General features: G+C 53.3%; 2 protein-coding genes across 9 annotated transcripts; one reads left to right on the top strand and one right to left on the bottom strand.

Annotated features, from left to right (window-relative positions):
• Window positions 1-112: 112 nt before the first annotated feature.
• Window positions 113-16,519, bottom strand: TMEM143 (transmembrane protein 143). 2 transcript variants are annotated; one of them, XM_067719589.1, is made up of 8 exons: window positions 16,244-16,513; window positions 15,636-15,876; window positions 14,191-14,295; window positions 8,123-8,317; window positions 6,794-6,921; window positions 5,240-5,519; window positions 1,813-2,005; window positions 113-1,195 (listed from the first exon to the last, which is right to left on the bottom strand). In XM_067719589.1, exons 1-8 carry the CDS (start codon window positions 16,264-16,266, stop codon window positions 936-938), a joined length of 1,425 nt encoding a protein of 474 aa, XP_067575690.1. In that variant the 5' UTR covers window positions 16,267-16,513; the 3' UTR covers window positions 113-935. The 2 variants fall into 2 exon arrangements, with proteins under 2 accessions (XP_067575690.1, XP_067575691.1); XM_067719590.1 differs by lacking the exon at window positions 14,191-14,295 and having other exon boundaries at window positions 16,244-16,519.
• Window positions 15,617-25,686, top strand: SYNGR4 (synaptogyrin 4). Of its 7 annotated transcripts, none has more exons than XM_067719602.1 (5): window positions 15,617-15,689; window positions 17,661-17,861; window positions 23,615-23,852; window positions 25,029-25,168; window positions 25,409-25,686. In XM_067719602.1, exons 2-5 carry the CDS (start codon window positions 17,769-17,771, stop codon window positions 25,640-25,642), a joined length of 705 nt encoding a protein of 234 aa, XP_067575703.1. In that variant the 5' UTR covers window positions 15,617-15,689; window positions 17,661-17,768; the 3' UTR covers window positions 25,643-25,686. The 7 variants fall into 7 exon arrangements, with proteins under 7 accessions (XP_067575703.1, XP_067575702.1, XP_067575700.1 ...); XM_067719601.1 differs by having other exon boundaries at window positions 15,621-15,737; XM_067719599.1 differs by having other exon boundaries at window positions 15,628-15,717.
• The last annotated feature ends 1,971 nt before the right edge of the window (window positions 25,687-27,657 follow it).

The following is a 27,657-nucleotide window of genomic DNA, read 5'->3' as shown; positions in this document are numbered from 1 at the left end:
CCTTTGCCCGGGACCCACCCAAAATGCATTCCCCCAAGACCCAGAGTCTCTTCTTTCCAGATTCCAATGCCTTCCTTCCCTCCAACCCCTGCGGCTACCCCACTCATCCAGATTTATGAAACATGATTTATTCCTTTGCGAGAGGGGACAGGGGAGAAATTGATAGACCAATAAATATTGCACAGGCCACTGGTGGAGGCAAGATCCAGGCTGAGGTAGTTTCTGTAGAAAGGCTGAGGGACCTGGGCAGGGAAGGCGCCTGCGTTTTGTTGTTGGGCCTGAGTGGACGTGAGCCTTGGGGTGAGGATAGTTTCTGGTTCCTCCTGGCCCAGCTTTCTGCCTGGCACAAGGCTCCCAACCCCTTCAGCCTGGACAAGCTGATCGACAGTTGACCAAATGGCCTGCCTTATAAGTAGCTGCAATTGATAGAAAGATCAGGTCTCCTCTAAAAATTCTGATTGGTTGCTTCCATGCAGGGACAACTGGCTGCCCTAGGTTGGTTGTGCCCAACAGCTGTCATTGGCGGTTTGCCAGAGAACCGGGCTAAAAGGCTCTCATTGGACGTGGGCTGGAGCTCCGCCTCGGTGAACACGATGGGCAGTCTGCCCGGTACAGGCTAAAAAGACAAGTGATATATAGCCTCGGGAGGGCACAGTTTAACAGCTGTGCCTGGTGGTTTGTAGCGTTGCAGAGCTGTGATTGGCTGGCACCACGTTTAAATGTTCGTGGGGCGGGAGACCAAGATGGAACAGAAGCAGGGCCTAAAAGCTTTGATTGGCTGTTCATCCGAAGAGGGGGCCTAGCAACAGCAGGCTGCTTTGATGGGCGACTTTGTTTAAGAAAACAGAGTAACGTTAAGTAGTAATGAGTAACTGGAAGTTGTGGAGTGGTGAAGCATCGTAGCCATGATTGACGGCTTGTCGAGGAGGCGGAGCTTAGTTCCCAGCCAGCTGGCTGGGCGGGGCGGGACAGAGAGGTTTCGATAAGGGGTCATCAGTGCTGGGTGGTGCGGCCTTGGGGGAAGTGATAGTAGCCAACGGGTCTAGTTTGGGAAAACCCGGGGGCGGGTACATCCCGATGCTGGGGGTCAGGGCTTGCAGGTGGGCCAGGGCCCGAGTTCCGTTGAAGGCCACGTCACAGCCTGACTGGGCTAGAAGCCAGTTCTCCACCTCCGACTGGAGCCACTGGGAGGTCTCTGCAGAGGGAGGCAGGTGTTGTGAGGAGGTCAGACAGACCTGGAAGAACTGAGAGGGGGCAGCAGGGAGGGCGCAGCACAACGAATAAGAGGGGTCTGGGTTTGGGAGAAGCCTAGGGGAGTGGGACAAAGCCTAGGAGGCTCAGCTTTGGGGCTCTCATCTGGGGACATGCCAGGGACTCTTGCTCAGGGCGCTTACACAGGTAACGGATAAGGGTGTCTTGTAGGAAGTGTTTGGGTTCACGTATAGGAAGAAGCGGACGGGGAGTGGGGAGCATGCCACAACAGGAGCCTGATCCAAGACTCCTATCGAGGTTGAGGTTAGGAGAGGGAAGTCACCCCAGGGAAGAGCAGAAGCTGGGTCAGGGGTCCCGAGTGCTGAATCGGGTTCACCAGTGCGAGCCGGGACTGGGAGGTGGGCATCGTGGGGATGGTGTCTCACTGGGGCAGGGCGACTTGGGACTAACGGTAGTCTCAACCCGGTAGGGGCAGGGTGGAGTTTGCTCCAGGTGGGGCCACGTCTGAGCCGGGCAGCATTGGGATGGGGCGGGGCCTCGTGGGGGCGGGGCTGAAAAGGGGCGGGGCAGTGTGGGGCCACCTGGCACTCGCAGTCCTACCTTCTTCCGGCTGGCCCTGCGTCCCCCGGGGCCGCCGGGCCAGGAAGCTATGCGCCAGCATCACCTCCTTGGTGTGCTCGTCCTGCGCGCGCAGGGCCAGGGCGCTGAGCAGCTCCGAGTTGTTGGACGTGCTGCGGTAGTAGAGCATGTGCGCCAGCTCCAGCGCCTGCACGTTGCGCCGCTGTCCGAACATCTGCAGGCCAGACGAGATCCGGGAGGGTCAGGGCCGTGCTGGGGCTCCACACACACACTCCCCAACCCACCCAGCACGCACCCTCACCCATATACACACCCCTGGGTCACTTACGCTGGTACAGTCCTTCCCGAGGGCTCCAGGGACCTCCCCAGACGTCTTCGGTCCAGGTCCCCAGGACTGGGGCCTGGGTATTTGGATGTTTAACCCACATGCTCTCGCCCCTGGTTTGCTCATTTGAGCCACGTATTAATGAATGTGTTCGAGGATTTCCGGACCACAGGAGTTTTAGTGCCGGCACTTTTTGTTACAATGATTTTTTTTTTTTTTTTAATCCTTATCGTCTAGACACATACTGAAGTGTTCCCAGATGACGCGTGCAGGATCTGCTTCAAAATAATCCAATGGTCGGGGAGGCGGTCTTTAGGTGAAACCTGATTGACCGTTGCTACCTGTTGACGCTGGTGCTGGCTACAAGGCAGCTTATTATACTATTCTATTTCTGCATCTGTTTGCACTTTTCCATAATTAAAAAAAAAAGGTTTTAAATGTTAAATTGTCAAAGAGAAGTGTTAACAGACAACAAATACTTGATGAGCCGTTTTCAGAGAAGAAGGGAGGGAGCGCCAGGTCTGGGGCCCAGCTGTCTATTGGCTGCCCCCCTTCCCCACCAGGAACAGCACATGCAAAGGGAGAGAAGAAAAGAGAAGCGGGGGGGAGGAGCTACAAGTATATTTTGGTAGAGCTGAAGCTTAGAATTGTGTCAGATGAGGCTGGGGAAGCAAGGTCTCCGATGCCAAGTTGTGAGCAAGGGAGAAGCAGGGCCAGCCCCGGGGCCAATGGGGATGGGCCGGAGGGGACCAACGGGGGGGCTAGGAAGAGGGTCTGAGCTGGAGCCAGGATAGAGGAAAGGAGATGGGCACAGAGACTTGGAGAGGGGGGGCAGGAAGGATGGGCTGAGGACTGACGGGTTGGGGGGCAGGACCAGGGCGACTTCCAGGGGTCTAACCAGTGACTGGGGGACAACGGGGTCAACCACAGATGGAGAACCAGGAGGAAGAGCAGGTGTGGGAGAGATGCTGCCCTCCACCTGGCCAACTTGGCTGCTTCAGGCTGAGCACAGAGCACCCCGATCTAGGAGATGATGGGGAGCTGCTTGTGGAAACCACGGAAGTGGACGAGATCTCTCGTGGGTGTAGGGGTGGAAGGAGAAAGAGGGACGTGTATCCTGCGGCAAAATCAGCCTCCCAGGTGTTTGATCTGAGCATCTGTCCCAAGACGGGGAACTCGGGAGGACAAGGGGGTTTAGGGGAAGATGGATGCTGTGCAGGCAGCTGGACAGAGGCCAGGGAGACCCACATTTAAGGCATGGAGGGAGTTCCCTGGTGGGCTAGTGGCTGGGATTCAGTGCTTTCGGCGCCATGGCCCGGACTGAATCCCTGGTTGAGGAACTGAGATCCCACAAGCCAAATTAATAAATAAATAAATGATAAAGTTAAGGCATGGGGGCTCAGCCTGGGGCATGGGAAACTGTCTAAGGGATGCAGTAAATTAACTAGTGAACTGGGTTTAAAACCGGGTGCTTCAGAGCCCAAGAGGCTCAGGACCCTCCATCCCCACGGGCCACTGAGAGGTAGCACGGATGGTCCTCCCTGGGCTAGAACTGTGTATGTCCTCCCCAGAGCAGCTCGGCACCCTCCCCTCTGTTGTCCGTGGTTGCCACACACCCTCTATGCTTACAGCCCTTCCATAGCCCCCTGCCCTGAGGATGAAGTCCAGGGCCACTGCCTTGGCATTCAAGGCCCTCGCCACTCCCTCTGGGGCCTCGGTTCACCACGCTGCACCCCAGACTCCATCACTGTGAGATCCCCCCAAGCTGTGCTCACCCAGCCCCCTGAAAGGCTCAATCCCCGCCTTTCAGAGCTTCCCTCCAATCCCACTGGACCCTTGGTTCTAGGTAGGAAGTGCTCCCCCCACCCCTGCAACCCTCTCAGCCAGCGCAGGCTGGTTATTATCTGTGGGATTTATTAACCAACCAGGCTTCCTACGAGCCCATTGGGATGGCTGAAAACAGCCTGAAAACCAAGGAGCCAGCAAGTAAGTGATCGGGCACAACAGCAACTTCATGCCAGTCCACGTTCCTGGGGCCAATGCCACCCCTGGGGAGAATCAGTAAAAGGCAGCCCCTTGAGGCCACCTCAGCCTCGAGACAGAGCTCGCGGCTCAGCAAGCAAAGCACAAGCTGGAGTCCAACCCCCAGCTGTCCCTTCGGCCACGCATCCTTGGATGGTGAACAACCTGCACAACTGGATGAGGCGGCCCTGCGCTCACATGTAGCGGAATCAGGAAGGGAGCTTGTTAATAATACAGGCCCTGTTCCCAGAGTTTCCAATTCAGTCCATATGGGCTAGAACACAGGAGGCTGCATTTATAAAATAGCTCCCCTGGTGATAGTGACACCTGGCCAGGATGGGGAAGCCCAGACTCAGGAGACAAGAGCACAGTCAGTAATAACAGTAATAATGGTAATGGCGAACTCTCATATAATGCCTCTGTACTATGTGCCAGGCTCTGTTTTCCGCACTGTAGTATGCGCATCAATTCATTTACTCCTCACAACAACCCCCACTGTCATCTCCACTTTAAAGAGGCACAGAGAGGTTAAGCAGCTTGTTCAAGGTCACACAGCTAGGGACTTCCCTGGAGGTTCAGTGGTTAGGACTCCACGCTTCCACTACAGGGGAATGGGTTCGATATCTGGTCGGGGAACTAAGATCCCACATGCCATGCGGTGTGGCCACCAAAAAAAAAAAAAAAAAGCTAAAAAAAAAAGGTCACACAGCTAGAACACGGTAGAACTAGATTCAAACCCAGGCAGTCTGGTTCTAAAACACACACCCTTCCCACGTCACTAAGCATGCAGTGAGTGGCCGTGAACACTTGTATCCCACTAGCCACATGCCAGCCCTGTATCCAGTGTTCCTCACAGATTCACTCATTTCCTCCTCACAACAGCCCTACCAGGCAGGTCTTGCTATTATACCCATTTTCCAGATGAGGAAATCGAGGCACAGAGAGATCAAGAAACCTGCCCAAGGTTGTGTTGAGTAAATAAGGAAAGGAAAGGAAGCACAGCACGAAGCAGGAATAATCCACAAAAAGAGAAATAAAACGATAGGGTGGCCTGACCTGGCTGAACACCAAGGAGCAGGCTTGGTGGGGTGGGCCGCTTACCTTGGAGGCCCGCAGGCCCATGAAGGCAGTGAAGAGCAGCAGCAGCAGGGAGGTGGCCATCTTGAGGTCGGAGAGCACCACCATGCCCACATTGACGAAGAACACCACACCCGAGACGACCAACGTGAAATTGAGCAGGGCCCGCTGTAGGGTGGGCGTGCGCACCTTCAGCTCGGGCAGCAGCTGCTCCAGGCCCTCCAACGGTATGTCCTTGAAGCTCTTCAGCACCAAGTGCCCCCGCTTCGCTCGGGCTGCTAGCACCACCCGCTTAAAGTATCTCCTGATGGCCAGAGATGGAGGGGCAACGATGGTCAGGACCACCCCAGGGCGCCCCACTCCAACCCTAGGACACTCTCTCTGGCTCTGTAGTCACATCATCATTTTAAAAGCTAATTAACAATGGTGGGAGGAAAGTCAGACATAAGTGTCCAACAGTAAGGGGTCAGTGACATGATACAATCCCTTATTATTGGACACATAGGTTGCTTCTGATTTTAAGAACTTGAAAAATGAGAGCTAAGATTCTTTAGTTAATTATCTTTTTTATTATTTGTTAATTGAAGTATAGTTGATTTACAATATTGTGTTAGTTTCCTGTGTACAGCGAAGTGATTTAGTTGCACAGGGAGTTTATTACTTTAGTTAATTTTCAAATTCAAATTCTATACATATTTCAGAGTATCTGCTAGGTGCCAGGGAGCGCTATTTAGCTCTGGAGAGACAACACTGAATTTGTGGAGCTGCCTTTGTTGAGCTTATGGTCCAGCATGAGAGACAGATAATTAAACACAGAGTCTGCGCGTATAAGTATGTCCTTGGAATAGATTCCTGGAAGTGGAACTACTGGTTTAAGGGATATAAGAGACTTTTTGTCTTTGTTTTTTTTTTTGTTTTTTTTGGTTTTTTTGCAGTACGCAGGGCTCTCACTGTTGCGGCCTCTCCCATTGCGGAGCACAGGCTCCGGACGCGCAGGCTCAGCGGCCATGGCTCACGGGCCCAGCCGCTCCGCAGCATGTGGGATCTTCCCGGACCGGGGCACGAGCCCGTGTCCCCTGCATCGGCAGGCAGACTCTCAACCACTGTGCCATCAGGGAAGCCCTTGTCTCTGGTTTTTGTTGTGTTTTGTTTTTGGATTCGTAACTGTATTTGATACACTGATTTCCAGAAGGATTGGGTGACTGACAGGTCCATTGGCTGACTGTGAGAAGGTCTGGCTCTCCTGACCCTACTCTGTATTTGAATATCTATTAAAAACATAATGTTCATCAGAATCCTGGCGGTACCACTTTTTCAGAATTTGGTCTTCCCTCTCTGAGCCTCAGTTTTCCTCATTTGGAAAATGGAGAAAAATGTCCTTACCCTTTCTCTTCCCCTGGGAATTGTAGTTCTTACTTCTCCTTAGAAAGAAAAGGCAGTATTTGATTCACCTCTCCCCCTTTCTTGGCTTCCCACCCGGGTCCCAGACACCCAAATCCAGACACTGACCTGTCAGTCCCCTCTCGACTCTAACCTTGCTCCCTCTCGCTGTAGCTGGGGAACCAAAGGCCGCCTCACCTCTCTGCAGGGGGCGACTTGAAGAAGCCATGCTTGAAGCCCACGCTGGACTTACGGGGCATCTGCCCGACTCGCTGGCCCAGGGCCCAGAACTGCATGTAGATATACTGGTCCAAATTTATCGTCACCTGCCAAGGGGGAAGAAGGAAACAGGGGCAGCTGAGCATAAGCTAGGGTGTGAGTGTGGAATACTCGAATTAGATGCCCCTGCCCCCAATGATCCCCTGCCCCACTTCCCAGGCTTATCATCACCCAGTGTGTAGGCAGAACAGCCATGTATGGTTGTTCATGTTGTATACTGCACAAGGGCACACCACCCAAGATGGTGCCATTCACATCACAGTCATCTTTATTACCGTATTTCCTAGAATTTAAGATGCCACTGATTTTAAGATACTCTATAATTTATTATTTTATGAAGCAACTAAAAGGGAAAATATATTGCCAATTAAACTATTTCACACTACCCCCCCCCCTTGTAAGTCACATCCCAATTTCAGAGACAGTAAAGTATGACTTCAGAAAAAAAGCACATCTTAAAAATCACTGAAATGTGGAAATCTGGAAGATTTTAGTATTTTTATTATAATTTTGTTGACTTTCTTTTTTCTTTTGGCCGCACCCCATGGCTTATGGCATCTTCTTAGTTTCCTGACCAGGGGTGGAACCTGCACCCCAGAAGTGAAACCGCTGACTCCTAACCACTGGACTGCCAGGGAATTCCCTAATTTTGTTGACTTTAATGGTATTTTGTACTGATATTATTTATTATAGTCAGCCCTCCATATCCGTGAGTTTCACATCATTGATTCAACCAACTACGGCATGGAGAAAAAAATTTTTTAATTCCAGAAAGTTCCAGAAAGCAAAACTGGAATTTTCTGTGTACCACCAACTACTTTACATAGCATTTACACTGTATTAGGTATTATAAGTAATCAGAGATGACAAAGTATGCAGGAGGATGTGCATATATATAGGCAAATACTATGCCATTTCACATAAGAGACTTGAGCACCCGGGGATTTTTATATCTACAGGGGTCCTGGAACCAATCCCCCCTATACCAAAGGACAGCTGTATTGGTTTTCTGGCAAATGGTGATAAAGTCTCTAGTCCTAAGAAGACCTGTATCTTATGATACTTTTCCAACAGATGGCAGTGAAGTGACCTGAGAAAGAGGCACCTTTTTCTAATTCACCAAAGGTGCCACAAGTGCTGGTGCCCTGTGTTCAGGACTACAACTCCCAGCAGGCTCTGCTTCCCAAAGACTCCACCCCTACCCCAAGGCATCCTGGGAGTTTTGGTTCTCCTCTGGAAGACAAGCACCTGGACCACATCCTGAGGGTGATGGACCACCAGAGCATAGGCCAGGGTGTCCTCTGAGAGCGGGGAGAAGTTGGCCTGGGCCAGCAGGGGCTCCAGAGCCCGAAGAACCTCCTGTTCATTGGACAGACGCTGGGGGTCTGTAAGTGAAGGCTGCTCAAGGGTCTCCCTGTCAGGGTTGATGGGGTCATACAAGGCCTGAGGAGAGAGTCAGAGAGAAGAAAAATGAGCTAGGTCACTGCATGAGGGATTGTGGGTACACATAAGGATGTTCCTGGCCCCATCCTTTAAATGATGGGGTACCCCATGGCTTGATTCTAGGCCCTCTTCCCTTCTCTTCCCTCAAGCTCACTCTAAGTCCCCTCGCCATCCCCTTGCCCTTAAACACCACCTCTGCGCAGATAACTACCTAACCCACATCTCCATTTCGGACCTCTCCTCCAAGTTCCAGACCTAATACCCATTTCCAGTGCATGAGGTCTGTCCTCCCCTTCTGCCACAGTAATAGAGGTGAAGGTGGCCATGGGGCTGCCCAGATAGACTACATTTCCCATCTTCCTCTGAGAGGCTAGGTGTGGCTAGGAGAATTCATCAATAGAATGTGAGCAGAAGTGACAGGTACACCTTCTCCCTCACTTCTTGCCCCCCCTGCACTTTACACTATTTCCTTGTTCTACCAGCTTAGAATGCTCTTCTGCCTGCAACCCAGTTCTGAGCCCACAGAGATGAAGACTGTGCCCTAAGGGGATGGCAGAACAACAAGATGGAAGGAACTTGGATCCCGGCATCATCTCATGTGGAACAGAGCTGCCTATCCACCTTGGCCCACTTACCACAAGGCTGTTAAGTGGGAGAGAAGGAATCCTCCACCTCCTTTAAACTATTGCCTTATGGGGTCTGCTTGTTATAGCAGCTAAGCCTTTATAGGAACTAATACAAACTCTCCACTTGACATTTCTTTAGGGATGTCACAGTTGCCTCAAATCCAACATCAAGCCCACAAAATAACATCCTCTAATCCCTATCTTCCAACAAAATAACAATTCGAGGTGTCCCCTCCCAAAGGTACCAGACCTAAATTGTACCATTGTAGATGCTGCAGACCTAGACATTTATCATCTTTTCATAAGGAAATAAAGGGTATAGAACAGCACCATCCAATAGAACTTCCTGCAATGATGGAAACATCTCCATGTGCACTATCCAATAGGTTGCAGCTGGCCACAGATGGCCACTGGGCACTTGAAACGTGATGGATGTAATTGAGGAATGGGATTTTAAATTGTTATTTAATTTCAATTATTTCAAATTTACACAGCCACGTGTAGATAGTGGCTATCATACTAGACAGCCCCAGGCTAGGGTAAGGGGTGCTTTCTTCTAATTTGCACATAGACCCTGGTACAGACATCAAGGTCAGTGTGGACATCCACTCACACAGACCCTCGCCTTCACAGCCTGAATTCATCCCTGCACAGGGGGGGAGAGTGTCTGACTCATGACCGTCCCCACCACCCCGCTCTCAGGCCCTCTATGTCCCACACTGGGGTCCTGAAACTCCTCCCCAATCCCCTCCCCCACTCCACCCCACGGTGCCCCCCATCTTCTCCATCTCAGAAGAGGCCAAGCCCATCCTTCCAGGTGCTCAGGCCCAAAGCCTTGGGTCACCCTGGACTCCTCTCTTTCTCCAGCCCATCAGCAAATCCCGATGGCACCACACTCAGAATATTGATAGATCCAGAATCTGAGCACTTCTCACCCCCTGGACTGCTGTGGTGGCCTCAGTGCAGGACTCCCAGCTCCCAGCTCCCAGCTCCCATCTCCCATCCTCACCCCCGTCTGTTCCCGGTACGGCCACCAGAGGGCGCGTGTCGTCATCTAAATCTGCTCAGGCCTATTTTTGGCACAGAGCCCTCCCCTGGCTTCCACCTCACCTAGAGTCAAAGCAAAGTCCTCACTGTGTCCCACAAGGCCCTGCAGGATCTGGCCCCGGGTCCCCTCTTTGACTTCATCTTCAGCCCTGTCCCCCTTGGGCACTCAGCTCTAGCCCCACCAGCCACCTTGCTGTTCCTCCTTACACACCATGCACACCCCTGCCACAGGGCCTTTGCACTTACTATTCCCACAGATCTCCATATGGCTCACTCTGGCCTCCTTTAGGTCTCTGCTCAAATGTCACCCCCTCACTGAGGCCTTCCCTGACTACCCTACCTAAAATTGCAAAAATACCTCTGATTTCTTTTTCTTCTTAATTAGGGTTACCAGATTTAGCCAAAAAGAAATAAAATGCAGGACATCAAGTTAAATTGGATTTTCAGATCAACAACAAATAATTTTTTAGTTTAAGTATGTCCTATGCAATATATAAGGATTATATTACATGGACATAATTATACTTAAAAAAAAAAACTATTCATAGCTTATCTGAAATTCAAATTTAACTGGGTATAGAAGGTTGAATAGTGTCCCCTAAATATTGATGTCCCCTTGGAACCTCAGAATATGACCTCGGGCTTCCCTGGTGGCACAGTGCTTGAGAATCTGCCTGCCAGTGCAGGGGACACGGGTTTGAGCCCTGGCCTGGGAAGATCCCACATGCCGTGGAGCAACTAATCCCGTGTGTCACAACTACTGAGCCTGTGCTCCAGAGCCCACGAGCCACAACAACTGAGCCCGCATGCCACAACTACTGAAGCCCACATGCCTAGAGCCCGTGCTCCGTAACAAGAGAAGCCACAGCAATGAGAAGCCCACGCACCGCAATGAAGAGTAGCCCCTGCTCGCCACAGCTAGAGATAGCCCGCGTGCGGCAACAAAGACCAAATGCAGCCAAAAATAATAAAAATAAAATAAATTAAAAAAAAAAAAAGAATACGACCTCATTTGGAAATAGGGTCTTTGCAGGTATAATTAAGGTAAGGATCAAAGTGAGATCATACTGGATTAGGGTGGGCCCTAAATCCAATGAGAGTGTCCTTATAAGAGACAGAAAAGGACACACAGAGAAGAAGGCAATGTGAAGATGGAGACAGAGATTGGAGTGATGTGTCCACAAGCCAAGGATTGCCGGCACCCACCAGAAGCTGGGAGAGAAGCGTAGGATGGTTCCCTTCCTCCGAGCCTCCAGAAGAAACCAACCCTGCCAACAACGTGATTTTGGACTTCCAGCCTCCTGAGCTCTGAGAGAATAAATCTCTTGTTTTACGCCACCCAGTTGATGGTAATTTGCTATGGCAGCAGTAGGAAATGAGTAAACTGGGTGTTCTGTACTTTATCTGGCACCCCTATCCATGGTACTTAGCACCTCTTAACATATTTTACTTCTTTACCTTGTCAAGGGTCTGTCTCCCTCACTGGAACATGACGCCATGAGGCAGATACACACATCTCAGGCTCACCGCTGTGTCCTGGGGGCTGGAACCATTCGGGGGACACAGTAGGTGCTCAGTAAATATCTAGTGAGTGAATTCAATGAATAAATGCGTAGGAGAAAGGAGGAGCAGAGAGAGGTCACCTACCAAGGTCACCCGCACGCCTAGTGAACGACAAAGCTGGCGCCTGAACTGGGCTCTTCTTGTTCTTTGCCTGGTTCCTCAACGGACTTAGGTCACCAGCAAATGGTCACCCGGTGCGTCTCACTCACCTTTGGTGCTTCTACCCAACCCTCTCAGTGTCTCCATTTAAAATCTGCTGCCTCAGTGAGAATGTCTGTCTTCACTGTATATTCTTTCTGTTTCAATATATTTAAGTGTTTATATAATAATATATTTTTAAATAACTTTTTTAAAAAGTGCCCCGGGGCTTCCCTGGTGGCGCAGTGGTTGAGAGTCCGCCTGCCGATGCAGGGGATACGGGTTCGTGCCCCCGTCCGGGGGGATCCCATATGCCGCGGAGCGGCTGGGCCCGTGAGCCATGGCCGCTGAGCCTGTGCGTCTGGAGCCTGTGCTCCGCAGCGGGAGAGGCCGCGGCAGTGAGAGGCCCGCATACCGCAAAAAAAAAAAAAAAAAAAAAAAAGTGCCCCGAAGAAGAGCTTGGAGGCCAGGAGACAGGGGTGCAAATCCGAGCTCTGCCACTTGGGACCTGTGTGATCTTGGGCACATCTGGGCCCTCTTGGAGCTTCAGTTTCTGCTTCTGCAAATGGGGCTGATGGCAGCTGCTCCTCGGTTCTGCAGGAAGGAGTTGATGAGCCTGACACAGAGGGGCTGATGTTGCCCCTCATCGAAGCAAAGAGGAGAGCTATAGGGGGGCAGGAGTGGTAAAGGGTTAACTCGGCAGGCCTGGGTTGTCCAAACCCTGCACATTCCAAAGAACTGGTGGGCTCCTGGGAGGGAACCTCTAAGCCCTTGGACTATCCTGCCTGATGGGAGTAGCTTGGTTTACCAGGGGCTTGGGCCACACCTGATAGTCTGTGCTAACAATGTGATTCACGGTGGGGCCATGAAGTAGCAGTGTGACCTCTGGAGGGGCCGGAGACTAAGTAACTAAGATCAGCCACGTAGGCAGTCAGCCACGCCTGCCTGACCAACCGCCATTAAAAACCCTGGACACCAAGGCTCAGGTGAGCTTCCCTGGTGGGTGATACCCTGCGTGTTGTCATGCACCACTGATGAGAGAATGAAGCACTGTTCCTGTGACTCTGCTGGGAGAGGACAACCGGAAGCTCTCACCTGGTCTCTCCCGGACCCCGTCTCCTTGCCTTTTTCCTTTGTGATTTTGTCTGTTCTCCTTTTGCTGTAATAAACTAGTACTGGAAGCATAACAGCTTTACTGAGCTCTGTGAGCCCCTCGTGAAAATCAGTGAATCTGAGGGTTGTCCTGGAGATGCCCAACACAAGATCCTAGAGCAGGAGGAGGATGCTGGGAATTTGGCTTCCACCGTTTCCTGGAATTCGGCTTCTCTCTGACTTCTCCTTGTCCAGCCCCCTCACTGCTTCCAGTTCCCCTTCCCGACCTCCGGACTGGCACTCACTCCTCAGGACTAATCCCCCTGGTGGTTGCATGCAGTACCATCTAGATACTTCCAGGGTTATTTCTTAGCCCAGCCCCTTCCCTTGACCTCCAGCCTGTGGGCATTCAAGTCCCTCTCTCTACCGGGCTGTCCAATAGGCAGCTCAAATTTCTGAGTCCAAAACTGAGCTCTCAATCTTCCCCACAGACCTGTCTCCTGCCCCCGACTCTGTCTTCCACGTCTCAGTAAGTGGCAGCTGCATCCTTCGGGAGGAGCAGACCTGAACCGCGGAGGCCCCCTTGACTCCTCTCTCTCTCAAGGCCCCACCCACACAGCTGAATGCTGATGCCTTCGGACCATTAGCAACGTCTGACCACTTTTCACCACTTCCACTGCTATTACCCTTGTGGGAGCTGCCATTATCTCTCACTTGGACAAACATAATAGACTCTTTAATAGATCTCCCTGCCTCTGACCGTCTTTTCCCTACATGGCAGCCAGAAGGATCCTATTGACACCCAAATCAGCTCATGACCCTCCTCTGCTCAGAGCCCACCTGCGGCGGCTCCCAGCTCACTTAGCATAAAAGCCAAGTCCTCTGCATGGCCCACAAGGCCAGGCACAATTTTCCCCCACTCCTTCTCTGCTCTCACCTCTTGCCCTCTCTCCCTCCAGCCAGTGGTCCCATTGCCATTCCCCCAACACTCCAGGCCCTCTCTCACCTCAGGGCCTTTGCACTTGCTTTTCGCTCTGCCTGGAATGTCCTTCCCCAGACACCCATGAGGCTCGCTGCATCGCTTCACTCAGGTCTTAACTCACCTGTCACCTCCTCAGAGAAGGCTTCCTTGACCACCCTGTCTAAAACAGGTGCCCTTCTCGTCCCTTTCTATTCCACCTTCAATAGCACTTAAAACTCCTGGGTATCATATTTTACAATTATTGATTTATCATCTCCCCAATTGGAATGTCACTTCCACAAGGGCATGGCTTCATCTCTTCTGCTTACTGCTGCATTGCCAGTGCTTAGAACAGGGCCAGGCTCCAAGTAAGCCCTCAGAGAATTTTTGCTTAATGAGTGGATAAGCAAACAAGGATGACAGGGCCAGAGGGGCCCTGTCCTCACCTGCAGCTGGGCCAGGATGTGATGGTAGTGGAACAAGGTGCAAAAGTTCACGTGGGCCACGAACTCCTCCAAAGCCGCCTTCTCCGCAGGACTGGAATGGAACTCCTGTTACCTCGGGAAGCAAAACTTCTCTTTAGGCCTCTCCCTACTTCCTCATGGGGAGGAATTCTTTCCTGGGCAACCCAGACAGAAAATCAGAGCTCTGGGCTCTTTAAGATTTGGGCGTGTTTTAGAAGGGACAAGGGTTGATCAATTTCACTGGCCAAGTAACTGAGGTAGCTCCAGAGAGTGAAAAACAGATGACTTGAAGAGCTAGATGTTCAGGTTCCCGCTTTGACACTTACTGGCCAGGAGTCACTCCTTATTTGTGTGCCAGGCGCTGTTTGCTGGCATGATATCATCCTCTAGAGGATGCAAGGAGGTTGATGGAATTATAACCCTCATTATTCAGAGGGGACACTTAGATTCAGAGAAGTCACTTGCTGAGGGCTACACTGTCTGTATAAAGAAAAGCTGAGACTACGATCCAGGCCTATCTGACTCCAGAGCACACATACTTAACCACTTTTTTATGCTTCCTATCTCGGTGCCCGGGGTGAATGTCATCACTTCTCTGAGCCTGTTTCCTTATCGGCAACAGAGGATCATACCCTCTTTCTCAAAAAAGCAATGGTGAGAATGTGATGTGATTATGTGTGTCTGTATATATACACGTGTGTTTATGTGTGTGTACATATACTTTTGTGTATGGATAAAGCCCAGCACAGGACTTAGTCCATACAGGTGTTTAATCAATAATTAAATGAATGAATGAAAATACAGAATAATCACAAGTATGATGGCAATAGTGGGGTAAGCTGTTAGGGTCGAGCAAGTGCCTACTTGCCTCACCCTTGTCCCCGCCCTGCTGTGGAGTCAGATCTGGGCCACTAGTCATGACCTTGGGTGAGTCACTGACCTTTTCCTGATTCAGTTACCTCATTTGTAAAATGAGAATGATGGTGGTACCTCTCTTATTGGGTTGTTCAATAATTCAATAATATGTGGGAAATGTTTAGCACAGTGCCATATAATAAGAGCTCTGTGTGATATCATTATAATTATAGCTTCGTGGGTATAATAATTATTATTAGGCAGTAGTAATAGTAATGATGAGGATGATTATTATACCCATTTTGTAGAGGGAAAAACCATGCCCCAGTGAGTGCTTGTTCCAGCCCCCAGAACAAGCTGGAGTCCGGAACTGCTGCGGCACCTATCTGCATCTCAAAGGTCAGTCCCCTGCATTCCAACTCACTCCACGCCCACCTGGGCCTATAAAGGGAATAGGAACTACAACTCCCAGGGGGCTCCAAGGCAGCCCTCTATAGCATGAAGGGCTGTACCGCCGCGAGGCCTGCCGGGATTCGTAGTTCCAAGGCTCTTGGACCCGGGGCGGGCTGTACCTTTATCAGGAGGCGGAGCAGCTGCTCTTTGGAGAACGGGATGAACCGCTCGCGGTACTGCTGGGACCAGTTGCGGGGTTCCGTGGGGTTCCACATCTTGCGGTACTCCCCCATCTTGGCCGCCAGCGATGACAGGGCCCGGGGGTGGTCGAGGAGCGCGGGCAACAGGGGCCATACTCGGACCCTGGATCCCCAGAACCCTCGGGTCACATGCAGCATGGCCAGACCCTTTCCCCGCAGCCTAAACGAGGGAAATGGGCATAAGTCAATGGTCATCTGGGGGTAAAGGCGCCCTCTCCACCTCCGTGTCCCAACTTCCAGGGGCCGTTTCTACCCCAGGAAGGGCGCAGAGCCCATCCGCCCGCCTCGTAGGCCCTTGCTGTGCGTCCCCTCCCACAGTGCTCAGTTGGCCTGAGTCCTAGGCAGGGGTCAGAGGTCTTCAAGTCCTGGAGCGTATTGCGGTCCCAGAAGCCCTGTGGTGGCACAACTAGTCTCTGCGGGGTCTAGGCGGCAGGTGGATCTTAAGCGCATAGGATATGCTCGGAAGGCTACATAGGGGTGCAGGGCCGCCCACCCCCGGCTAGGCAATCCTTCACCCTTTCCCTCACCTTAGCCAACGTTCAACTGTCATTGAGCCTCCTGCGCATGTGCAGAAAAGCGTCCTGGTCCTTCGAGGTTCGGCTTCAGTCCGCAGTAAGACGCATGCGCAATGCCTAGGTCATTGAGAGAGGTCCATTTCCTTCTTCTAACGCCCTGTGTCGACTGCGCACGCGCAATCTGCCTGCCTCGCTCCACAACTCGCTTTCCTCGGACTCGGCGCATGCGCTGCAGAAGTATCTCCTTGTCCAAGAGCTTCAAAGGGAAAGGGGCGGGGCGGGCGCCAGACTCCCGGGACTTCCGGGACCGTGCAGGGCTTCCGCGCGCAGCCTGCCAACGGCGGGCGGCCCAACGTCCGCTGAGGCCACGCCCCTGCTTCTGTCAGCTCCAGAGTAGGCGGGGAAAGAGAGGGGGCGGGGCTTTGGCTCAGCCAATCAGCTCCAGCAGAGAAGGAGCGAAAAGGCGGGAAAAAGAGGAACCAAAAGAAGGCTGAGGTGGTGCCAGGACCAGGAGGGGAAGGTGGGCGGAAGGAAGAGCGGTCCTCCAGGTGACGTTGACCCGGCCTCCAGAGTAGGGGTGACCCTTTGTCAGGCAGCATCACCCCCAAGTGTCACCACCCCCATTCCACGTCCTTAAAGGGAAGACCCCGATTCTCTGAAGGTAGCTTAGTGCCGGGGGCACGGCCTCCTCATTCTGAGGGGGCAGCTGAGTTCCGAGCCCATGTTCCCTACACATCTGAGGTCCAGACCCCCGACTTGAGGAAACGCACTTTTATGAAGATGGACCTGAACTCTAAGGGGAGGCCCTGATTCTAAGGCAATCACCCGCAATCACGAGGACAGCCTAAAATCTACCCTGAGCTGCTTGGGGTCTACACTACGGGTGCTGTCACCCCAAAGCCTGAAAGGGATCCCCCTGTTTCAGACGTCCCCGGGGTTCTGTTCGCCATTCCAGCACCCCTAGTCCCTCGAAAATCCCATTAACACAGTCCTTAAAATGGGCCCTCTGGCTCCTGTGTCAGGGCATCACCCCAGTATCCTGCCTTCTCCCCTCTCCTCCCTAGCCTGGCAGGCATCTCCCCACTCTGCACCTCCACCTCTGGGGCCCTCCTCAGCCTGCATTCCTGACTCCTGGGACCCCAGCAGCTCCCTCACCCTGTGCCCCTACCTCTGGAATTCTCAGAAGCCCCCTCCCCCAGCACCCCAATTCATGGGACCCTCTCATCCTGTGCCCCGATCTCTAGGACCCCTACCCCAGCATCTCCTTCACCCATGCACCGACTCCTAAGAACCCTCACCCTATATAACCCCATCCTGGGACTACAAGGACCCTCCCATCCCCTGCCCCCTACCCCTGGGACCCCTGGCAGCCCCTTTACCCCGCACCTTGGACTCTAACCATCCCCCCTCCATCCCTCTTGTCTTGCAGCAGCTGAGCCCCGGGGTGGGCCTAGAGCCTCTGGACGGTAGTGCCCAGCAGGCAGCGCCCAGCATTACTGCTCCGGCCTCCCAGGGCCTGGGCAGCAGAACAGCAGGCATGCACATCCCAGAAAGCCTCCAGGACCTGGCCAACAGTGAAGCCGTGCAGTTTCTCAAGAGGCCAAAGACGATCGCACGGAGCTTGGCAGGGGTGAGGCCCTCCTGTAGCCCAGCTGCCCCGTGGGTGACAGGAAGCAGGTGTCTCACCTCCCAGACCCGGTGCAGAGAGAGTGGGGGGGGGGAGAAGGGGTTAGATGGGGAAAATGAAGCCAAAGGGAGCTCATAACGGAAGTCACCCTTTACTGAGCATCTAACTGTAGGCCCTGCGCTATTCTGAGCACTTATTAACTCTCATGGGAAGAAACAACCCTGCAAAGGGGGTGCTGTGGAGCCCCATTTTTGAGAGAAGAAAACTGAGGATCAGAGAAAGTTAAATAATTTTTTTAAGGCTGTGCTGTCCAATTTGGTAACCACAAGCCACATGTGGCTATTCTAATCTAAACTAAATAAAATAAAATATTCAGGGAATTCCCTGGCAGTCCAGTGGTTAGGATTCCGCACTTCCACTGCAGGCGGCCCAGGTTCGATCCCTGGTGGAGAAACTAAGATCCCACAAGCTGCATGGTACGTCCAAAAAAAAAAAAAAAAAAGAAAGAAATCATTCCTCAGTCACAGTGGCCACATTTCAGCCTGGCGGCTCTCATATTGGACAGTAAGGATCTAGAACATTTCCATCATGGTGGAAGGTTCCATTGGACAGCGTTGGCTAAGGTCACACAGTAAGAGGCAGGGAATCAGACTGGGGTCTGTGAGATGCCAGAGCCCATTCATTTCCACCTCTCAGACAAGGGACCAGGAGAGGAGCAGGGGCTGGGGCCTCTGGGGGGAAAGATGCACAGAGGTAGGAAGAGAATAAGAATATGTAATGTAGACCTAAGATGCCAGAGGGTAGGTGGTCACTATGGCCAGGCACAGTGCCAAGCAAGGGATTTACTTGCATTCGTTTCATCATTACCACATTCGCGAAGAGTCAGGACACCTGGGGTCAGATCCTCATTCAGCCCCCGACTTTGCTGTGTGACATTGAGCCGATCACTGCTCCTCTCTGGACCTCAGTGCTTGAGGAGTTAAAGCTGTGACTGTGGGCTTTACGCTGTGCAGCCTCCACGGCACTCCTCTGACAGAGTTGGGAACCGAGGCCCAGGGAGATGATGAGATTTGATCGGGGTCAGGAGAGTAGGTGGGATGCCTGGGATTGAATGCAGGGTCCTATTCCAGAAGGATCGATCCGGCCTGACCGAGAATCCTGGTTCGACCACATGGTCTCCATGTAGAGCGACATCCTGCCCTGCTTGCCTGGGTTGGTCCTGGCATAATTATCAGCAGCACCTCCTTTGATTCTCAAAAGTGCCCCGTTTTATTTGATAACTTCCCCGGTGACCCCAGGTCTGTGTGACCTTGAGCAAGTGACTTGATTTGTCTGAACCTCCACACCCTCCTATGTATAGTCCTTCCCGCTCACCAGGAAAGACTGTGTGTGAAAATGAAATCAAGGCCCCTAAACTGATTAGTGTGCGCCTGGCAAGTAGCCATCTTTCCTTCGATAGCGATTATTATTGGGACCAACTTGTGATCGAGGAGAGAAGGATGGGTTTGGGGGCCATAGGGTGGTGGGGACTCGTGTCCATCGTCGTTCTCACCCAAAGGAAGAGGTGAAAAACGCACTCCACATCCCAGTTCCAAATCCCTCGCTGGCCTCGCTCTTCGGCTCCTCACCACGACCCTATGGCGTGAGCATCATTACACCTGTTGGACCCAAGGGGAAACTGAGGCTCACAGAGGTTGAGCGACTTGCCCAAGGACGTCACCCAGCTGGAGAGCGAGTCAGAAGGATGCACGGGCTTGGCTTCCGACGCTTCAGAAGGAGGGGCGGGTGGCGAGGGAGAAGGGGGTGGGGAAGGGCTGGGGGGAAGGGCCTCCGACTGTGCCAGACGTTTCAGTCACGGACTTTGCCTGCCACCTCCCTCCTCCCTCCCGCCCGCCCTCTCCTCCTTCCCCCCTGGCCCAGTTCCTCGGCAGGGAGTCTCCGGGCAGCTGGTCCTCCCATCCTTGTCCTTCTCACGGCTGCCTGCCAGCTGGTGCTATAACTAATGAATCTTTGCTCCCTCCCTGGGGACAGGCCAGGAGGGGTGTGGAAGGAGGTCTGCCTCGGGCTTCAGAGGCTTAGGGTCCCTCTGGTCCAGCCAAGCCCCCTTCTTGCTTGTCCAAGGTTTTTTGGGTCAGTGGACAGACAGCCCGCGGGCCTGGAAGTCAGGGGGGCTGGATTCCAACCCCCTCCCCCCATGACTAACCTTGAGAGGACGCTTCCCCTCTCTGGCCAGTCATGAGAACTGCCATCAGGGCCAGGCGTCCGCGTCTTTGCAGCACAGAGACAGACTGGGAAACTGAGGCTCCAAGAGGTGAGCAATTTGCCCAAGGCCAGCCACACAGCTGTCGGAGTCAGACGCGGCTGGCTCTTTCCACTGCACAGTCACGGCTTTCGATTTATCACCTGTGAAAGGGCGATGGCTTAGTAACCGCGACCACGCGGGGCCCCCGGGGCTGCAGGGAGGGGGCGAAGGTAAAATGAATCCGGGCTCAAAAATGATCAATGGGCCTTCCCGTCCTTGACCTGGCTCTGCCTCGGACCAGCAGGGCAAGACGCTCCCCTTCTGCAGACTCAGTGCTGCAGCCCTGAAATGGAACGGATGTGAATACCCTCCCTTAATGCTAAAGTGCTGGACAAAAAGAGGGACTAGTCATTATTATTATTATTATCTGTTCTTTTTATTCAGAGAAGGCAATTAAGGCAAAGGAGAGAGGAGAATGGGCAGAGGCTGTAGAGTTTAGGGGTCCATCCTCTGCCTCTCCCGTCCCCACTCTGAAGGGCAGCGCAGGAGGAAAAAAGAAGGGCCAAAGTCATTCACTCTTTCAACACATTTGCAGAGGTCCAGTCTGGTGCTGGGTGCTGGTTGTAGAGAGAAGGGGCCCACATGCACCCTGTCCAGGAGGAATTCAAATTCTAATGAATTACCTTCCCCTTGTCTCCTCCCCTCCCTCCTGTCCCCAACACTACCACATCCAATCAATCACCAAGTCCACTGTTGCGTCCTAAATATCACTGGCTTCCCCAGAGCCCTGGCCTCAGCCTTTCTGCCTGGGCCCTCCCATCCATCATGACCAGGGAGATTTTCTCGAACTCCCTGTCTGACGCTGGCCATCCTCTGCTCAGAGCCCTTCCATGCATAAAATTAAGTCCAAGCTAGAAAATTAATTTTTGCCAGGCTCCCAAGTCCAGGCCCCTCGGTGTGGTGTTCAAGGCCTCAGAGGGTCTGGTCCCTGTGTTTCCAGCCTCACCTCATACCAGACCCCTCAGATGAGATTTGTCTCCAGCCCCTGCAGGAGCTTCCCTCTGCAGCATCTGGCATTCGCACACATGGTTTGGCCTGCCTGGAATGCCCTTCCTCCTGTCTGCCTGCAAAACTCCTCATTCTTTTTTTTTTTTAAGTTTTATTGGAGTATAATTGATTATAGTTGATGTTGTCTTAGTTTCAGGTGTACAGCAAAATGAATCAGTTATACCTGTACATATATCCACTCTTTTTTAGATTCTTTTCCCATATAGGCCATTACAGTCTATTGAGTAGAGTTCCCTGTGCTATACAATAGGTCCTTATTATCTATTTGATATATAGTAGTGTGTATATGCCAATCCCAAACTCCCAATTTATCACTCCCCAAAACTCCCCATTCTTTAAGGTGCAGTTCAGGTCTCACCTTACTTCTTCCTAAATCCGGCCCCCTGACTTCAGTTCCTGCTCAAACCTTGACTCTCTCCCTGAGCGTAGGCCCCAGCCTCCTCCCCAGACTCCCAGCCTCCAGTCTCACTCACTCCAGTCCACCTCTGCATGGCCCCACAGGGCTCTTCATACACCCAGAGCTGACCCTGCCCCTCCCCTGCTCTCAGCCATTCCATGGCTCCCTACTGACCCCCAGACAAGATCCCACTCCATAGCCTTTCTCATCCTGCAGCATTCCTTACAGGCCTGACCGCATCCAGGAAGCCCTCCTGGACCAGCTCCCACCCCCATCACATACACACACCAGTTCCTTCCATATCCGGTGTGGCCCCTGCCACACTGCATTGTGACCATCTGGGACAAATCGCTGGGGCTTCAGATCGTCACCGAATCTCATTGATGGGAACCTCTGCCCTCGGGGCTTCTGGTCCAGCCGGTGGCAGCATATACAGCAGGGGTTAAAGCAGACTCAGGAGCCAGACAACTTGGGTTCAAATCCAGGCACTGCCTGTCACTAGCTGACTGACTTTGGGCCACTCTTCACCCTCTGTGTGCCTCAGCTCCATTAGCTAAAAAAACGAGGGTGTTAATAGTGCCCACATCCTAGGGTGGTTGTAAGGATGACACAGGCTAGTGCTTGTGGAGTACATCGGTGGTTTCATAAATGAACAGGGTTAGGTGGACAGTGGTACCCCCGTGTGCTATGTGCAGTGTGTGCACAGACAAAGGTGACAGGGCTAGCATATCGGTGAGGCTGCATTTGCTTTTTTTTTTTTTAATTTTATTTATTTATTTTTGGCTGTGTTGGGTCTTCGTTGCTGTGTGCGAATACCTAGTTTCTCTAGTTGTGGAGAGCAGGGGCTACTCTTAATTGCAGTCGCAGGCTTCTCATTGCAACATCTTCTCTTGTTGCGGAGCCTGGGCTCTAGGCGCACAGGCTTCAGTCAGTAGTTGTGGCACACGGGCTCAGTAGTTGTGGCGCACAGGCTTAGTTACTCCACGGCATGTGGGATCTTCCCGGACCAGGGCTCGAACCCGTGTCCCCTGCATTGGCAGGCGGATTCTTAACCACTGTGCCACCAGGGAAGCCCTGCATTTGCTTTTTTTTTTTTTTTTTTTTTGGACTGCGCCGTGTGGCATGTGGGATCCTAGTTCCCCAACCAGGGATCAAACCCGTGCCCCCTGCAGTGGAAGTGCGGAGTCACCACTGGACTGCCAAGGAAGTCCCAGGCTGTATTTGCTTTAAAAATAAAAAAGCCTTGGGAGTTCCCTGGTGGCCTAGTGGTTAGAATTCAGCTCTTTCACTGCCGTGGCCCAGGTTTGATCCCTGGTTGGGGAACTGAGATCCCACAAGCTGTGTGGCGTGGCCAAAACAAAATATATTAAAAAAAAAAAAAAAAAGCCTTGAAGCAAAAGGTGAATGTTCATTAGGTACTGAATGTTTATTACACTTCTCTCTGTACGTTTGGAATATTTCACAAATTCCTTTTTTAAAATGGAGAGGAATTAATGGAGCTGGGAGAGAGGAGGAAGAAGTGGCTGCCAGAGGGAAAGACTTGAAGGCAGAGATACTTATTGCCCTCTCTTCCCGAATCCCGGGCACGGTGCATTTCATATTGGTACTTGGGTTTGGGGGCAGAAGGTGAGCGTGAGCGAGGCAGGGGTGAGTGGGGGGGAGATGAGGGGCTGGGACTCTGTCCTGGGGGTGCTGGGGAGTCATGGGGGTGTGGGGCTGGGAGCTGGGAGGGGCAGGGTGTGGAAAGAGCCCCTGTGGGGCCGTGTGGGGAGACTTGGAGGCAGGGAGGCCGGGGAAGAGGCTGGGGCAAGGGCCCAGTGGGGAGGATGAGGCCTGAGCTGGGATGGAGGAGAGGGGCCGAGGGGCAGCGGGAGGATGGCTCTGGGAAGCTCTGAGGATGTGACCGGGAGGGAGGGGTCAGAACCACCGGGAGGGTGCACGGCAGGGCCCCCACGCCCAGTGATGGGGACCCGCCCGGGAGGATGAGCCGGTCTGGGGAGACGCTGAGCTCTGCTCCGGCCCCTGGGGACCCCCATCCCGCACCCACAGGTCTTCTCCCTCATCGTCTTCTCCTCCGTGCTGACTGACGGCTACCAGAACAAGACCAACTCTTCGCAGCTCCACTGCGTCCTCAACAGCAACAACGCGGGCTGCAGCTTCGCTGTGGGAGCTGGCCTCCTGGCCTTCCTCAGCTGCCTGGCCTTCCTCGCCCTGGACGCCCATGAGGGCCGCACCACCACCAGCCGCTTCAAGACGGCCTTCCAGCTCCTGGACTTCATCCTGGCCGGTGAGCCCCCCGGGCACTGCCCTTGACCACCCAGCCGGCCCCGACCGTCCTCCACACGTGACCCAAAGCTTTGCCCCTCACTTCTCAAAGCTCTTCTGCGCCCGCTGTTTCCTCCCGGGGAATCATTGCCCATCCCTTAGACTCAGGGTAAGGGTCATCTCTTCTGACCCCCAGACTAATTCTAGAAGCCTCTCTCCTGCCCAGCTTTTTCCTCGCATTCACCTCCCTTCTTCACAACCTTTGTTGAAAAGCCACCAGTGGCAGTGGCCAGCGGTTGGGTGCAGAGCGCAGAGTCAGACAGACCCAGGTTTGAAATCTCACCTCTGGTGCCTCCTCAGTGTGTGGGTTTTCTCCCCTCTCTGAGCTTCTGTAGAAGCTGGGATGAAAACTCCCACCTTCAGGGTTTTTCTAAGGATGAAGCTCGAGAAAGGACTCCTGCAGTGATGTTGATATTTACCAGGCATATCCCCTGTGTCAGGCACCGCTTCAAGAGCTCCCCGTGGCTCTCTCATTTCTTCCTCAGAACCACCCAAGGAGGGAAGTCCTGTTCAGATTCCTATTTCACAGAGGAGGAAACTGAGGCTTGAGGAGGTTGTGTAATGGCTGCCGAGTGGCAGACCCAGGCTTCCAAGCCAGGCCTGGCCTCCTCACCAATGCCGAGCACCCTAGATAGAGCCCGGCACACAGTAAGTGCCAAATAAATGCTCGTTCCTTTTCCTCAGGCCCCAGGCTCCTTCCTCTCCTTTTCTGCACCTGCCCAGTTCCAGCAACTTAGGGCTGGGAGGGCCCCTAAAGGTCACCGAGTCCAGCGCTGTCCAAGAGAAGGTTCTGTGAGGACAGGAATGTTCTGTGCCTGGACTCCCCAACACGGGAGCCACGGGCCACGTGTGGCTGCCGAGCACTTGAAGTGTGGCCAGTGCCACCAAGGGGCGGAATTTTTTTAAATTCTATTTTAATCGATTGGAATTTTTGATCGAGTGAAACATAAAAAGCTGCAAGTGGCTGGCGAGCCCTGTAGTGGACGGCACACCCCACTCCAGGGGTTGTTTTGCGGCCGGCTGGGAGGGGGAGGCCACGGCAAGACCCGAGGCCCCAGCCACCCTTCCTGAGCGATCTCTCCCCAACTCACGCCCCTCCCACCCCACCCCGCCCCTCTTCTCTCCCTCGACCCCCCAGCCCTCTGGGCAGGCATTTGGTTCGTGGGATTCTGCTTCCTGGCCAACCAGTGGCAGCATTCGCCGCCCAGACAGTTCCTCCTGGGGAGCAGCAGTGTCAAGGCTGCCATCACCTTCGCTTTCTTCTCCATCCTCGTCTGGGTGAGGAGCCTCCTCCCTGCAGGGCGGGGTGGTGTGAGTTAAGAGGGCTAGAACCTTCCACCCAGCTCCCCAGGACCTCCGCAAGCCCCTTTTGTGACTTTGGGCAAAGAGGGAAGAAGGCGCCCCTTCCTCCCAGCAGACTCAGCCCAGTGTGGACATCATCCAGTGAGCTGTGGCACAGCTCCCACCTGGGCCGACCCCACCCAAGCCAGCCTCCAGCTCGCCCTCCTCTGCCCACAGATACTCCAGGCCTACCTGGCCCTCCAGGACCTCCGAAATGATGCTCCAGTCCCCTACAAGCGCTCCCTGGACGACGGCGGCGTGGTGGTGACCTCTCTCTCCCCGCTGTCCGCCACCAGCCCCGTCAACACGCCCACCACCGGTCCCCACAGCCTGAGCTACACCAGCTCCGCCCTGTCCCCCCATCTGACCACTCCGAAGGCCCCCCGCCTCACTATGATGCCCGACACCTAGACAGCCTCATCCACACCAGTAAAGAGAGACTCCTCCCTCCAGAAGGGTTTCTGAAAACTGCCCTCTGTCCTTCTCATATCTGTTTCTCTCCGGTCCCTCGAGTGCCATGGGGAGGGGGGAAATCCTATGGGGTCTCCTCAGGGGTTTCTGTAGCGGGTCCCACTTCCAATCCACCTCCTGGACTCTCCCTCTGGGCGCCACCTTGATAGCTAGGGGCGGCGACGGGAGGGAAACTCTTTTTTCAGGCCTGTGACACAGCGAGCCCTTTACTCCTTGCACTGGCCACGGGAGGGAGGCACAAGGTGCCCCACTGTACAGCTGAGGAAGCTCAAGTTCAGAGACAAGATGCTTCCGCCCGTGGAGAGGGCTCTAAGGAGAACGAGGGCCAACACTGGGACTGGCCCTGTCTCCAGGGCCCACATCCTTTAACTCACCCCAGCTGACAAGGGACCCACTCAGACCCATGCGGTGGGAGGAGTGGTTAAAGGAACAGGGGATGGCAAGTCCATGACTGAGGTCAGGGGAGATCCTTGTCTTCAAATATTTGAATGCTTGTCTTAGGGAGCCCCGAAACTAATCGGAGACTCGTGCTTGGGCCACAAAACGCTCCTGCCTGCAGGGACCCAGCAGGTCACTCCAGTGGGTGAAGTACCCATGAAGCAAGTGGGGGGGCAGGGGCCGAGCCTGGGAAGGGGCAGCCTTCACTCAGCACCCAGCGTTCAGTACCACAGCCCGGGGGTGTCCAGAGCAGCGCTGTCCAGGACTTTCCTAGTGGTCTGGCGGTTAGGACTCCACGCTTCCACTGCAGGGGGCACAGGTTCGATCCCTGGTTGGGGAACTAAGATCCCACATGCCACGATGCAGCCAAAAAAAAAAAAAATTATAGAGCAGCGCTGTCCAATGGAAACAAAGTGTGAGCCATGGGGGGCAGCATTTAAACTTACCAGCTGGCCACGTGAAGAAAAGTAGAATGAAACAAGTGAAATGAATTTTCATATATTTTATTTAACCCAGTATATCCAAAATATGATCATTTCAACATGTCATCAGTATAAAAAATTACTAGCCAGGTAGCTTACATCCTACTGCACTAAGTTTTTGAAATCCTTCGCCTGTTTTACAAGGACAGCACATCTCAATTTGGGGTCACCACATCTCAAGTGCTAATGGTCACTGTATTGGATAGTGCCGCGCTAGAACATTCTAGTTTTTCTAGAACAACCAGACATCCGTTTCTTTTTATGTGGAATTAGTTGGCAAGGAATACAAGAAAAAAAAAGCTTAATGTTAGGCTGGCCAAACCAAACACACCCACACAGGGGCCACAGTGGCTGCAGAGCGTTCATTTACAAACTGGGAAAAGCAGTGTGAGTTGTGGGGAGGCAAATGTGGGCTCCGTGGTCCCCTTTTTGGGTTTCCTGTGTGGCAGTGCTCAGGGTGCAGAAAGAAGTAGGCCGTGGTCCCTGTGGGCACTGGAGGAAACGGCAGCCATGCGGTGGAGTGGGCAGGGTTCCGGCATGGCAAACGGGAGGACCCAAAGCTCTGGTCCTCGCTCTGTCACTAGCTGGATCACCTGGAACGTGTCACTGAATCTCTCTGGTCCTGAGCGGGGCTGGCTGTCAAACTAGAGACTTGGACCAGATTTAGATTGATGGTTTGAGGGCTGCGTTCAAAGAGGTGCCCCCTCCCGACCCTGAAATCAACCCAGGCAGCCCTGCTCCTGCATTTTCCATATGAGGCTTCTGGACAAATTCCTCTAAACAGAAGGTCCGTTGGCTTAGCTTACAAGAAAGAAAGAAAAAAAACCTTTGAAAAACCCCACAGCAGTGGGTAAACATACAGGATCCAGCAGCAGAAAGCCAGGGTACCAACCCCACCCCTGTGGCTCACCCGGCTAAGCCTCGACTTCCTCCGCAACAAAGTGAGGGTGCTCTGAGGGTCCCACGAGCTCACCCGTGTAACGCACATTGCCTGGCGCTTATGAGACGCTCGGAAACGCCAGCTACCTGCCTCCT

This window comes from Pseudorca crassidens, chromosome 20 (assembly GCF_039906515.1).
Source record: "Pseudorca crassidens isolate mPseCra1 chromosome 20, mPseCra1.hap1, whole genome shotgun sequence".
Taxonomy (NCBI): Eukaryota; Metazoa; Chordata; class Mammalia; order Artiodactyla; family Delphinidae; genus Pseudorca; species Pseudorca crassidens.
Note: the sequence above shows the minus strand (reverse complement) of the source record. Positions and strands in the feature narration are given on the sequence as shown.

Excerpts from the sequence above, each read along its gene's own strand:
- SYNGR4 (XM_067719599.1), top strand. The coding sequence starts at position 15,676 with ATGAACCGCTCGCGGTACTGCTGGGACCAGTTGCGGGGTTCC. Across the intron at positions 15,718-17,660 it reads GGGACCAGTTGCGGGGTTCC|CAGCTGAGCCCCGGGGTGGG; the intron begins GTGGGGTTCCAC and ends CTTGTCTTGCAG. Across the intron at positions 23,853-25,028 it reads CCTGGACTTCATCCTGGCCG|CCCTCTGGGCAGGCATTTGG; the intron begins GTGAGCCCCCCG and ends TCGACCCCCCAG.
- TMEM143 (XM_067719589.1), bottom strand. The coding sequence starts at position 16,266 with ATGACAGTTGAACGTTGGCTAAG. Across the intron at positions 5,520-6,793 it reads AAGTCGCCCCCTGCAGAGAG|GAGATACTTTAAGCGGGTGG; the intron begins GTGAGGCGGCCT and ends TCTGGCCATCAG. Across the intron at positions 2,006-5,239 it reads TGGGCCTGCGGGCCTCCAAG|ATGTTCGGACAGCGGCGCAA; the intron begins GTAAGCGGCCCA and ends TCTGGCCTGCAG.